The sequence below is a fragment of the Synchiropus splendidus genome, chromosome 1 (genome assembly GCF_027744825.2).
Source record: "Synchiropus splendidus isolate RoL2022-P1 chromosome 1, RoL_Sspl_1.0, whole genome shotgun sequence".
NCBI classification, from domain to species: Eukaryota; Metazoa; Chordata; class Actinopteri; order Syngnathiformes; family Callionymidae; genus Synchiropus; species Synchiropus splendidus.
In genome coordinates, this window is record NC_071334.1 from 58,061,630 (window position 1) to 58,076,432 (window position 14,803).

At 42.0% G+C, this 14,803-nt stretch overlaps 1 protein-coding gene across 6 annotated transcripts in view; it reads right to left on the minus strand.

Moving 5' to 3' along the window:
- Positions 1 to 2,835: 2,835 nt before the first annotated feature.
- Positions 2,836 to 14,803, minus strand: part of dcc (DCC netrin 1 receptor) — a 156,280-nt gene continuing 144,312 nt past the window's right edge. For all 6 annotated transcript variants that reach the window (XM_053865318.1, XM_053865327.1, XM_053865310.1 and 3 more), the window contains 2 exons: positions 13,289 to 13,437; positions 2,836 to 7,891 (listed from right to left, as the gene is read on the minus strand). In XM_053865318.1, the coding sequence (XP_053721293.1) occupies positions 7,802 to 7,891; positions 13,289 to 13,437 (239 nt within the window). In that variant the 3' untranslated portion in view covers positions 2,836 to 7,801. The remainder of the gene's footprint in view (positions 7,892 to 13,288; positions 13,438 to 14,803) is intronic.

The following is a 14,803-nucleotide window of genomic DNA, read 5'->3' on the forward strand; positions in this document are numbered from 1 at the left end:
CTGACAGGTTGAAGCAACATTGCTGGTCCGATATCGTTGCGCTCTAAGAACATAATATGACTTGATAACATCCGACCATTCGGCTGTGGGAAGAGAATCTAAGGTTACAATACGTAACCCTGATTCTCCGGGAACTGTCGCAGCATCAAAATCATGTTAAGATGGGAGCACTTGGCCTTCATGACTGCTCCTGACTCTCTTCACCCACTAGGGTCCAAACCTGGAGAGCCATTGAACAAAACAAAAAAAAGTCAAAACATGTTGAAAATTGACTGTCATGGTGGGGCCATATGAACAACATGACGCATGACAAAATGATTTTGATGAGCAACATGCAAAGCAATGAAATGGCAAAAAATTTACAAATAGAGTTTTGATGAGATGTTGAAGAAATGGCCTGGAAAAAAAAAAAGATGCGCAGGAAGCATTGATGGTGCTCACCTTACTCGGGTACGATGGTTTCACATGACACACAACCCAGAAAAATCAACTTCCATGGCAACTTCTCTTGGTACTCACATTTCTGAGAGTATCTGAAGGAACATGGAAGGTGGGCATTGAAGTGCACTTCCTTTGGAGGAAGAGATGCTGCCCCATGTTGGGTAGCGAGAACATGACTGCAGCAGGCGTCTGGTAAAATACCAACAGAGAAGCCTCACCTGGAGGGCTGAGCACACTGATGGAAAATGAGACACACATTTACTTGACATTTGCATTAGAGACCTCAAAGTAAGGCTGAGTTTTCCTTACAGATATCATATTTGTAAGGGACACAAGGGCAGTAAAGCTAGAAGTGCTACTGAGGCTTTCGTTGGGAGTGACCAAATCCACCTCCAACAGTTGAACGATGAATGGGTTTGATTCTCAACTAAAGTTGCCGTGACGTGCCGAACATTAAGGCGCGACTATCGCTGTTGTTAGTCGGAGCTGCATACCTTCTCGAAAGGTTTTAAAGCTAAGTTTTAAGTAGTTCATCAGCTGATGGACATGTGTTGACTCAATAACAACCCTGTGTGTGTCTTTTTTATCCACAACTGCAGTTTTAGAGGTGAAAAAAACCCATAACTGCAGCAGTGAAGCTTAAGCCTCCCTACAATGATTAATCCGTTGCGGACAATCATCATCATCATCTCTGTATCCACTTGTCCGACGAGATTACATGTTTTTCTTGGCAGATTTGTTTGTTGGTGAAAACTGTTCGCTGATGTTTGGCAGGCAGCCGGTGGAGAGTGACATGTTGGGGGTCTGAGGAAGCCGATCTGTCTCCCTGTCCTGCCGCGCCACCAACAACCGGAGCAGGAGCGACCTCATTCTTCGCCTCATCATCCTGCAGCCACAAGTCGGTCTGACCTCAAACACCAGGGGAGGGTATTTATGCGGACCGAACCGATCCTGACAGAAGTGGTGCCCTGGGAAGAATTTTAATCATGTTGTTTGATACTTCGGGGACACTGTTTTTCTGATGTGAAAACGCTTCATCTTCAGGGACTGTAAACACTGACTAACCTCTCTGACCTCAAATTTAGGAAGATTTAAAAACACAAAAGCTTTCACTGAGTTCACAACACAAACTACTGGCTTTACATTGGATACAATTCAAGATATTACAGCAGATAATACAGCCGATATAATGATCGTCACAAGGTGGAAACATGGTCAAAGATAACTGAGTTGCAATGATACACAACTCAATGATCAGTAAGTCATACTTTGAAAAGAAATATTGCATATAAAAAAAGTAGCTATTTTGTGTAACTATGAGTGATCACCAAGCCTGTAACTTATTGCACAGATCTCTCTGCATAAAAGGAAAAAAAATATAAATGAAACAAAAACATATTAAGCATGAAAAATATTTTCAATTTAACAATTAATCCTGACAAACACAACCAAATAATGAGAACAACAACAACAAAAAAAGAGGGAAATGAGAAAATACTTGCCATGTATGTGACATTTTAGGAACACCAGTTGAAAACCATTGATTTTAGGGACAAACTCACATCACAAAAAAATGAACCATTAAGACCCACTCATGCTTCTAACTGTGTCCATTCAACATTAAGTGCGCAGACTAGCGGCATGTGCCTTTTAAATTTCACTGAAAATCCGAGTTGTTTCAACCAATCATACGCTCAAATTGTATAAAAAAAAAACACATTTCCAGTCACACAAACTTATCAATGCGTTAATAAACAAAGCAGATCTTGTTTTGTATCAAAACTTTATTTATGAAAGAAAAAGAATGCACCATTGAAATAACATTTCTATAAAAAGGACCATGGGACTGTTCTACAGTGCATTACAAAACCAGCAATTGTATACAACATTGTGGATAGAAACTCTGCTTTACTTCATTTGAGATACATCATCAACATATCGCCACCTTCCTCGCTCAAATGAACAACAACAAAAAAAAAAAGTACACTTTAAAACGTTGCAGTCACTAAGCTAATTTGGTTATAATGAGTCTACGGGTTGAATGTGTGTCAGAAGACGTGTGTTTGCGGGGCCCATGAAGCCGCTCTTCTGTTCTGGAAATGAAGTCATTGTCCGTGTGAGCGCAGATAAGGGCGGTTTTAATTTGGCTCCTTTCACCCCGATGAGATGAGGGGTCCCAATCATTTTGGAATTCTCCCAGAGACTCTATTATCGTCTCGGCTGCCAGTCCGAGGGCGTCTCCGCAAGACTGACAGAGTCCATGCCACCCCGCCAAAGTCAGAACATATCGGACCAAACTTTTTTTTTTTTTTTTTTGGATCTGTGGGATGAATAATTTGTTCCTTGTTTGATCCTCACGCAGGAGCCAAGAGCCCACAGACAGAACTTAATGAAGTCGAACTCTCTCTTTGAAATGAGCGACTCCATCCTCCCGAGTCCCGCCTTATCAGGTTTGGTCTGTTTCACACAGTCACCACAAGAATTTCACCAGAAGAACAAATTATTGTGACCCGGGACCCGGCTGTCGCCCACTAACTTGGCTACGACGCCATTCTAGCCATGGGGAAGAAGTTGTTTGATTATATAGAAAGTACTTTCCCCATCTATTAAAAACAGTGTTTAAAAATATTAAAACAATCAGTTACACTAGTTAAACCTTTTTTGTATTGTTTTTTTTCATCTGACTTTGGCTACTTTGCGCAAAATGTAACATACTAAAAATACCTTGTCAAATTAAGGACAAGTGTTAAGGCCGTATTACTAGCAGACCAAAGAGTCGTGAGTAATTATATGAAAATAAAATGTAAAAAGTGGGAAAATGTTCTTAAAAGATAGAACAGAGCAGACGCTGTGGTGACTGTGTGTCTTCCTCACAAACCCTTCAAGCAAAAAAAACAATAAATTAAATTCAATTGAAAAAGAAAAGAAAAATTAAGGCAACAAATGTAAAGATTCCCCTTTGATCCTTCATCATTTCATTCTAAATTAAAAGTACATTTATTTATATTAAAAAAAAGGTTATAAATAATGGATTTAAAGCACACTCAAAAATAAAGTGATAATTATGATAATATATTAAATTTGATTATAAAAATGTTACTTCTACTCTAGTGGAACTATACATTGTTTAAAAAAAGCAGCGTTCTGTAACAAAGATCCGCCGCGGCCACTCGTTCCTCCGCAGTGAGACACGCATGGAAGGCTGACACACAACCGGAACAGAGGTGGGAAGTTTGACATTTAGGTGATGAACCAGTCCGAGGGATATGCTGCATTAAATTAACCCTTTACTTCGCCACAACAGAACTGAATCAAAACTATGTTCCCTACTTTAGACCAAATCTGCCCCTCAGCATCCTCGGTATGAGCAGCTAGATTTCTTCCATTTCTCACAATGAGGCATCATTTCTGACTTTTAGCTACTTTCATCACCTGCAGGTCCACAAAAACACCTTTTTTCCGAGTACAAAAGCACACTGTTAGGTCAAACAAATCCAACTGGACTGAGGCTTCATTGCGTATGTTGAAAATGAAAATGTTTTCACCTGCACTCATGCTCATGTCTGGTCAGTACAGGGACTCGAAAAGATGATTTCTGAAAGTTTGGACGAAGGTGACGTCTGTTTGCATCATGCATGTTTTCCTCTGTTACTCAAGAGTCATCACGATTAAAAACGAATTATGGGTGAACACGGCACAATTGCAGTGAAACAAATAATTGAGAATTACTTTTTGATTTTGAATTTGATCTATTACCTGCTCTCTGGGTCCCAACATCAACTAATGCCACACTATGACATGAATTCACGTTTCAAAAATCCAGTTACATTTCGATGGCCCTCATTTATATTCTGACTTTGTGTGGGTAAAAATAAATGGTAGCAAATTTGTTCTTTGAGGCTGAAAATGATAATAATAATAACAAACAAACAAAAAAAAAAAAGAAAAAAAGTTGATCTGTGATAGTCATTTTTTGGGACGTTGTCAGTTTAAACCAAAACAATTGTGTTCACTTGGTCCAACTAAATGCAATAAAGCAATTATCAGAACGTGACAGGCTAAAGAGCTCAAAGCTGAAAACTCACAGTTATTTCAGTAAACAGGATTATTCAAGTGTGCCTTTTCATGAATGGATGAAGTCATGGGTTTGTTTCATTTCAGCACAGACACATTTTCAGCCAAAATGATGAAATCACTCACAATCCTGACACAATAAACAGACCAGCTATTCAATTTCCACACAGTTAAATCGTGAGATTCTTATTCTTATGTTCATTCTGATGGCGCAGATGCTGTGACAGACGGTGACTGTGACTGAGTGACCGCAGCAAAGAGGCATCGTGGCCTTGAAGGACCCACCGATCTGTCTGGGATTCTCACTGATGCTTTGACATGCTATTTGGAAAACACTTGTGCCTGTTGTTTAACTGCCAAGATTCAAAAACATGGACGAGCGATGAGTCTTAACACTGGAGTGTAAAACTAACAAATGGTGTGTGATGCTGCAGGTGTGTAGATGCTGTGGACCTACTGGCCTCCATCACAGCAGGAGTGAGTCACAGGCTTGTCACGGTTGCACAAACAAGGCTCTTGGCTCATAAAGTAACATTTGTGTGTGAATACATTAGCGCAGGCTTTCTCCTAAAGAAGCCGAGCTAACCATGCTACTTGCTAAGGCCGGCTGGTTGAAGGACTTGGTCTTTCTCACTGACTGCTCAAACTGAATTTCTGAGCTCTAACTGACGACTGAATGGAATGAGAAACTTGGTCTCAAGTTTGAAAGCAATTTCCTACTGGTGTTATCCAAAAGCTACATGTGCGCATCGCTTTTCTGGCACTGACACAGATGCTTCCATTTCTCTTTCGCATTAAAATCAGATTTTCTTCTTTGAAATGACATTGTGGCTGAAGCCAGGAGACACAAGAGCTTCAACTTCTCATTCATCCCCACAACATGTTGATGAGTTTGATCCCCTGACGCCTGCCGCCCTGCGCTCCCTCACCTTTCATCTGCGCGTCTGTTCTGCAGAGACGTTTGCCTTCCATCCCGCCCGTCGCTGGGACTCCACTCCGCCACCATAACAGTGTAGCGAGCGTGAGCTTGAATCATAATGTTTGAAACGCCATGGTAATGAATTCCTGGCCTCATTCCAGCACGCCCTGCTCACGCATACATCCCACCCCTGAATATCAATTCACCTCCTCCGTCTCTCTCCTGCACTCCCTCAGGCTTTTTCTCTTTCATCACAGCCAGATAAAAGTCTGTAAATTACAATATGGCGACTGGGGTGCAGCAGTCAAACATCACTGTTTTCCCTCTTTTGCTCATTAATGCTTCATTTGTCTTTCTAAGTTGAGAAAGGACTTTGTCCTTCTAATACAATACTTTCAGATGGGATCATTCCTTTGATGTCCAAGTGAAAGTTACTTGACAGTGCATCATGGTTTGCTGAGACGCTTTTCATGGAAGAAAATTTGGATTCCTCAAATCAGCAACAATGTGAAGGAATGAACACCTCGTACAAGTGTTCCTAAAGAATCCCGCTCCCAAAGCTGTTGGCCGACTGCTGGGATTGCAACTGGCAGGGGATGACTCGTCAAATATTAATATGCAATATCATTAACGTTCACAACAAGACAGGACTCAATTCTCTCGACTTCACACTGCAGCTTGACAAACAAAGCGGCCATCGACACGATTCATCTTTTCCTTCCGTCTATCCAAATCTCACAAGCAACTGAAGCATCAATGGTTCCACCGCGGATCACGCAATCGGCACAATTCCTAGCTCATGTTGGCCAAACAAGCTCCTTCAAAATGTGTCAAAAACCGTTTAGGAAAACACCTCACACTGGACTGAGAATGTAAAAATATACTTCTCCAGAATATGCAATATAATATGTGCGCATTTACACTTCCTATTTTTCTTATTTTTTTATTTATTTTTTTTTATAAAAATGTAACCCCCTGAAGTAAACGTGAAAAGCTACAATTATTCCAAACCAGGTCAAGATGGATGACAGAATTAAGAGATGGACAGCTACGCGGTGGCTAATGGTAAATAGCAAAGGCTGTCGCTGCAGTAACTTATTTTAGTGACAGCATATGTAAGAGATGCAAATAAGAAGCAGGCCAGCTTCAAGCAAACACTAAACGCGAGCTTTGCTATGGTCGTTTTTGTATATTGACATGAAAGGCATAAAAACATCTCAAAATGATGAATTGGTATATGATGAGCTAATTCTTATGGTAAGATATGTGAACAAAATGGCGCTGGTGTGTAAACGTGGGGATGCTAACGCTGATAGTCGCTTGTGAAACAGCATGACTCGTCCATAGCAAGTCTTTTTAAAGAGAAAGTGTTTGGAATGTTTAAACGCCTCGTAGTTAGTGTGACTGTTCACAAAGAAGCCAGCAATTGACTGTGAACATCTCACCACACTCCTTAATACCAATGACGGGTCCAGTTTGTTTGGATTTAAGTTGACCTCCTTCATCATTACGCAGGAAATATTATACTTTTTAAACACTGTAATCGTCGATTAGCTGTTATGTAAGCTGGGCTAATTCAACTGAAAAAAAGAAACCAAACAAAATTAAAACCCTTCATGTTGACGTGGTGTCATCCAGACAACTCTCTGCGACACTTCAGCCGGAGTTCCACGTGGGACTAAACAGAGGTCAATGTTACAAAAAGCTTCCCGGGATGAGACCTCAGTGAGGCGAGATGCTTCTGCCATGGTGCTGCTCCAGATATTTACCCAGGGCTGACACTTGTTGTGGTCAAGCTTGTCAGAAAAACTGCCGAGTCATTTCCGTGGATGGTTTTGGGGAGCTTTGGCGGCTGACTGCGTCTTTTCCTCCCATTGTCCATCTGCATATCGTGTGACGCACAGGTTGGACGTTCCCAAATAAAAAAACGAACAAGGAAAGTTCCCAACGTGGACAATGGGTAGCGAATGAGGTACTGCCACAGTGACTGAGCTGCAGAGCACTCAGCGGAGAGTTTCGCTAATAAATACCACAAAGAAGCAAAACAGGAGGGATCGTATCTTTTGATATCATTTTTTTTCATTATCATCTTCCTGCGTGGTAAAAGTCTGGGTAGTAGGCAATGGGTGTGTTCTGGTTCATCTTCTTTAAGGTTGAAAGTCTTAACTCCAACAGAATCCTTTCTTTCTGTCCTCGGAGTCAATGGTGCGCCGGTTACCTCGGCACAGGTGAAGGTCCGATTCCCCAGATTTGCTTCAAACCAAGATTGACCTGATCTCCCTGGCTGCCGGGAATGAAGTGCAGGGGACACGAAGGCTTGAGGAAGGTGACAGGATTTAGGGTTGAGTGGTCTGTGGGGGTCAGCGGTTAGAAGGCTGAACCAGTTATGGCGTTGAGCTGCTTCATCAGCCCTTCTAAACTGGCCATCTGCTCCGACAGGTCGTCCTGTTCATACACCTGAAACAAAAAACACACGGCTCCGTTGAGATTTTACACCTAAATGCCGCAGTCATGAAAGCACCACAACATCTACTGACAGGGTTTTTTCCTCCCACAGCTGAAAAATACATACAAGAGATTCATTGATGCCTCTAAAGTATCATGATGTGGGAGTGTGTAGAAATCATTTGTACATCTATAGGTACCGTGCTCAAGACACATCCATGGTGTCCAACTCCTTCACCCCCGAGGATAGACGCCAGACCATGTGACCGTAACATGGCAGAATAAATGCAATGAAATGAATGACTATGACGTTGATACGATTTTCTCTCTCCAGTCAACAGATCAAGAGTCATCGAGCAGCGGTGAGTCTGCAGGCATCTCAGAGGTTAAGACTCTTCACTGTGACAATACTGAAGTCCCACACAAACTATGTGATCATTTTGTCACGGTGCGTTTGGTCAAGCTTTAAAAAAAAAGTAATCATTCTTGAGTGCATCTGGTGTTCACCCACTACCTTTGTGTGTGATCATCAAGTGCACATCTCTCATACACACATGCTGAATGTATTATTGAGTGGGGCCTTCAAGTGGGGTTTGTCCTTGCTCTGAGGAGAAAAGTTCAATAGCTGCCGCTGTACACAGTGGAAAGGGTTTAGTGGGAATATTTCTCACTCCGAAATTCTGATGTCTGAGTCAATGGCAGTGTCCTTCTCACTGCAATTGTACCGTGGGAGCACTGTGTGCACTTATTGTCCAAGCCCTTCATGAAATTGCTCTGCCGTGGAACGGCCACTTTCCAAATGTCAAAGCTGCCGAATCACTGCACAACACTCTTAGCTCCAAACAGTTGTGGAAATTCTCCAGGAAAAAGAGAAGAATGTTTCAAACTTGACCAGAGTCAGCCTATTAGTGACGCCTGAATTAAATAAACAGATCATCGAATTTAATGTGCTTGAAGTCTTCATTCATATATTGCTTCAGTAAAAAGTAAGAGAATTCAGCCTCAGATAACTTATCTTGAGTCAGAAATAAGAGACATTTACAACTAAATGAGGAATTTAACAAGCTGGACATCGATGAAATGAATGAGCATTTCCAAAAAATTCCACATTGCACTTGAATCACGAGTCTGACTGGCTAAACTCTGTTCAAGGCACAATAATTTAACAATCGTGATATGAAATTCTTAATCATGTAGTTCATAAAAATGTAGCTAGACACAGACATTTCTTAGCCTTATAATACGACCACTTCTTATTCAGTTATTTCCTAACCTGGTTTTACACGTCTCCCAAAATAACAGGCCTCAGAGCTCATCATTTAAAAGCAAAGACGTGGGCTCATGTCACCATGGGAACAAATGGGACATAGAGGGCCACAAAAAGCTTGCTCTGAATGAGTGATGTTGAATCATAGTGAGGGAGCCTGGCGTATTATTCCAGGATCAGCAGGATGAGACCACCGGCGAGCGCGTGTGACAGTGGGAGCAGCAGGTTATTGAGCTGATAATACTGATCATTATTGATAATCATAAAGCTCCACTTCTGATCACTGGTCATTGGTATGCTAGCAAGTACACAGAGACTCACGGCACGTCATACCTCTGTTACTGTAAATGTGATATAAACGCAAGTTTTAAATATGCATGAAACTGACCTGGATACAGACGATAGGTAGATCTCTATTGTGACTACACCTGAAAGGCCACAACACTATCTCAAGACACAAACCCAGCTTGAAAACAAGATGGCACCCCAGGTAGCATTTGGTCAATACCCAGAGACCTTTTCACCTTCCACTTCCACCCTGAGTAAGGCCTACAAAGCTCATGTAAAGCCCCACACAGCCGGTAGTCACCCACTTCGGTCAGATAAAAATTCTTTTACAAAAACTATAATAGTGTTCCGAAAACACCCGTGACCTTCTCATCTCGCCAGATGACCCGTGACAGAGGTTTCAGCCAGCCAGTAAACACTTGATCGATGGGATAAACGTCCACTGATGCTTTGTGTTCCTCTCCATCATGTTATTTTTTGCCCGCTGACCTGGATTGAAATTCCTGAGTAATCCATGAGAATGACAACAAGGCCAGCAGAGTCCATGTTCTCTGTTGATGAATAGAAAATGAAGCCTCCTGCCACAGTGTTTTTCATCTTTTTTTCCCCAACTAAGCACAATCTGTGTGCACAGCTAGCCTTCATCGACTTCTACTTTAAACCAAGTTCATTTTACATGTAAACTTCACTGATAAATGAATGTATGGAGGTCCATCTAAAACCACTGATGTTATTAGGCACTGACATTTTGAAAAATATTTTATTTGGAGAGAGGTCAAGATACATTTTTGGCAAGTTGCTATGCAGCCAAAAGTTGAAAAATAGGTGGCTATTGGCTGCATATGTCATCATATATGAATCGAGTTCGCTTCATCAATGCATCACAGCGTTTGGCAGCCAGACCTAATCTTAGTTCTTTCCACACCAGAACAGGTCGATAAACATTCCTCATCACTGAAGACACTTCCCTCGCTCCTGAACAAGATCTAATAAACCAGTTTTGCACTTGAGGGATGATGGCTACTAGTCTGTCTCAGCTACATGGTCTCATCTGCAAAAATCAGAAACAACATTCTGAGATTGAAAAACAACTTCTCCATGCTTGCTGAGTCAAGAAATTCTGTCCATAAACCATAGAGTTCTGATACTCTGATCCACCTGCATTAGATCTCATAATACATGCAACATAAACGTCTGAAGAGGGGCACAGTAGAGTCCTGGTACGTTCACAGCAAATTCAAAGCCGTACAATATGCGAGCATGGGGATGCGACTCATTTAGGGTGGTGCAATGCAGGTGCACGGTGTGGTGCCTTATCCAAACAGAGCCCAGATTTTACATTGATATATGCAGAGGAGGGAAATTCAACAGCAAGAGGATGCAAAATGGTATGAAGAAGCCAAAAGTAGCGGTTAATGACATGCCACTGCTGTACAACTTAGAAAGTCCAGAGTAAAGTCAGTCAGCAAGAAAGGTCAGTGAAAGACTAGGTATACCTGGTGTGTTGGGCCCTTCATTTCTTCCTGTTGTCAAACTGATCAGCTTTTACTAGAACTACTATCTACAACTGTTTTATTTGCAAAGAGGTGCAGGAAAACATGGGTCATGTGGTGTGAACATACATTTGACTTTAGTCAGGCCGGTAAATAGATTCCCAGTAGAAGTCACGTCCCCAGGAGACAGTTTAATACCAGAGCAGAACCCATGCAACACGTGGTTTGCAAAGTGCAAGTGACATTACAAACACAAAGTTTGGCTATGCATGAAGGACAGTCCTGTTCTGTCTGCTCAGCCGCCAAATGCAGTGTAGAAAAGAGAGCAGTGAAAGAACGTGGTATTAAAGGTCAGCTGATGCATTTCTTTATAAACTCATGACCCCTCGGTCGGATTAGAATGACGTATGTTAGCAGAGAAGACAGTGTGCCGACGGAGATAAACAAAAAGCTTACATCGAGTATTAATCACTTGTTTTAAATGAGAAGTTTAGGCTTTATGAAAAAAGGCACGCTTACCTTGTAACCACTCGGACACATGGTTAGATAATGAAATGCATATTTCATAAAATACATTGAACTACAGCTTAGAGGATTTGTAAGTTCCACTTTAGAAAATGCAGCAGGTTATTTTCCAAGGCAGAGAAGATGCCTCGTGCGCACTTTAAACAAGTGCATTAGAGGCAAACTGCAAAGGAGGTCAGTGTTTGGTTCTAAAATGTGCCACATTCATGACGGCAACTATCTGTTAATTTTTCAATTTATTTTATTTTTTAATTGCAGTCAAACCCGTCCCTTCCCAACTGTGAGAACCCCACTAACATGACAGCACGTCCGCTGACGTACTAGTTAACACACTAACCCAGCCTCAAAACTGACCCAAACTGCATAAGAGCATGTTTGTACCTTTGCATGCTGTGATGTAAAACCGAGCCCACCAGGGTACGTTTGTGTGCCCCAGTGATGAATGGGCAAGCGGACTGATGGGAAAAGACCAGATCAATTACAGAGATAGAGCAGCAGATGAAGAGAAAGACCTGCTGACCGCTACACTCCAGCTCTCCCTGCTACTGTCGCTCCATCTCATTTTTCTCCACTTATCACTTTTATCGCCGGCCCCCTGATTTGTTGCCTCTTCCCCCTCTCCTACTTTTCTCCCACACTCCCTTCTTTGGTCTCCCTCTTGCTTATCCTCCTACAAGAGTCCTTTTGCAGCCGTTGTCATGGTGACATTTCTCATTGTGTCGTCCATCGTTTTCTTTTTTTTTGAGCCTCCCCTTCAATATCTTTCGCCCAACTGTCCTCAGGAATGTCTTTTTCCAGTTACATCTCTGATCGCCTTGTTATGTCTCCTCCTTTTCTCTGTCCACTCTCTTGCTCCTGGTCACCATGGCAACACCGCCTCCTGTCCTATTGTCATTGAGTCACATATGAATATTTAACAAGTCCCAACGTCCACTTTCCCTCCTCATCATTTTCAGCCATTTTTCTTCCTGCTTATCTTCCTCCAGTGTTGCTCTCCTCCCACTGGACTGTTCACCTTTCTCCACCACACTTCTGGGTGCTTCATGTTTCCTTCTACACGTTCCTTTCACTAGTACCTGCCCTTTATCACCCTTTCATTACTTCTTCTGACAGTTTCCCACCAATCAATTTAGCCACTAGCTCATTCAGTTGCCCCCTTTGTCCATCCACTGCTTTGTCACTTTTTCTTTCTTCGCTTTTCATCTCACTCCCATGAAATATGCCTCTTTTCGTGTTGCTCTCCCTTCTATTTCCATCCCACTTTTTTTTTGCTCCACTCATCACTTTTATTCAGCACGCTGGACCATGATTTACTGTGAAACCACAAGATCAGAGCGAACAATGAACCAGAGCGAACAAAGACAAACTGTGTCATCGGACGTGTGACCTCCATTTTTGGAGCAACTCCGATATGCTGAGCTCAGTGATATGCTGTCCATGATTTCAGATCAAAACACAGTCCTCATCGTGCATTTACTAAATCGTAAACCATTTTCAGAGTGACCAGGAAAGAAAGAATAGAATCAAGAGCAAAATCTATGTTCCTGTATGAATGAGGTCCCCCTCCGACGTATTCATTTATTTGTGCTGGTTGGTGGGTGGTGTTGAGTGTAATTGTCTGTTTACTTTTTTACCTGGCAGAGTTGATTCAGAACGCACTTGCACACACAGTACAGGGAAGCAAGAACAGGAAGTTCCACGTGCACGGCAGAGAGAGACCAATCTAATGACTAGTAGACTCAGATTGTAATTTGGCACAGCACCAAAACATAACCGTCCATTCAAGGTTCAGATGTGGTCAGGGACACCCACTGATACATTTTGACGCTGACTTACATTGGCAGCTGAGTCCTCCGCAGATTTTGTTCCGCCTTCTTCGACTAAATCAGGCGCCGTTGGTACGGAGACGGGCAGCAGGGGAGACCGAGCCTTACCAGCCTGACCCAAAGACGCTGTCTTCACCTGTGGCTTTGGCAGGCTGGCACCTGAGGAAAAAAAAAAAAGAAAAAACAAGATGGTATTATAGTGACTGAGAGGGTTTTTGAGGACCGTTTGAAGGAAATGAAAAAAAATAAGAAGCTGGAGGTCAAGATGTGCTTGAGCAGTGGGTCTTAAAGATAACAAATCATGTGTACAGAAGAGAAATGCTGGAAGAGAAACAGAGCCTTTGTGAAATCAATAACATGGATTCCACAGACAAAAGAAAAAAATAAACATCAAAAAGTCAAGAAAGCTTCTCATCTCAGGCAGCAAGACCATATGATGATGGAAAATGCCCCCAAAAGTAATCATATATACCGTAACGCTTAGTGATGGATTACTGCCGTGTCAATAAATTCCTCATATGTTGAACCATTATCACCATCCCAGCAACAGACCTTTCAGCTTAACTTTAGGCTCCCTGATGAACACCGTTGTGCATAACCCAGAGGACTGTTTGGCAGCTGACATTGATTTATCTAAGTGGCCAATGAGCAAATATATATGAGCAAATGAGTGGACCATCGACCAGGAAATGGAGTGAGAGTCTTTCCTCTAAAGTGATTGTATTGGACAAACTCAGGCCTCAGGTCCATCGGCAAGCGACAGTATTCCTAATTTATATACAGTTGGGAGTTATTGTATGACATATCTATTTATCCATCTATCAGCCATCCAATGAAGAAATTGTTGTGCATTAACAGGATCTGTGTCTGTCTTTACCAGCCAGTTCAAGATCTACATTTGAGCATGACAAACTTCAACAGAAAGAGCAGCTCCAGTAATAGGTGGTACTTTTGATCTAAAGTGACGCCTATTTTCTGATTTTGTAGAAGAGAACACGATTTAACCTAATATATCTCCAACAGGATGTTCAGCGAGCAGCTGCTCCGCCGCATTTCAAGACGTCTATGTACGCTTTATATGCAATGTTGACTCCCTGTCTGAGACTATTCATGGTTTCTGAGTTACAGATGCAGAAGGATTTAAAGCTGTTTTACACAAATGTCAACTTTCTGTTTATATGCTGTGTAGACAGACATTTGAATACTTGATAAGGACACACAGACACACCAATTGAAGTAACTTAAGATACTAAATGATTGTTAAATGCAGTCAGGAGGTCCTATGAGGAAGATGACAGGGAAAACACGCTTAAAATGACAACATTTAAAAGTCTCCTTCCAGGGTTCCCTCAGCACCAGCCAGTGTCTCACAAGCCTCCTCAGGCATTGCAATCCCTCTTTCCCTTTTCTTGATCAATAAACATCCATTCGGTGTTTTACAAATAAAACACAGGGGACGACATGAGAGTGAGGAAAACCACCAGAGAATAGAACTGAAGTCTGCTATGAAATGCTTGTTTTTCCA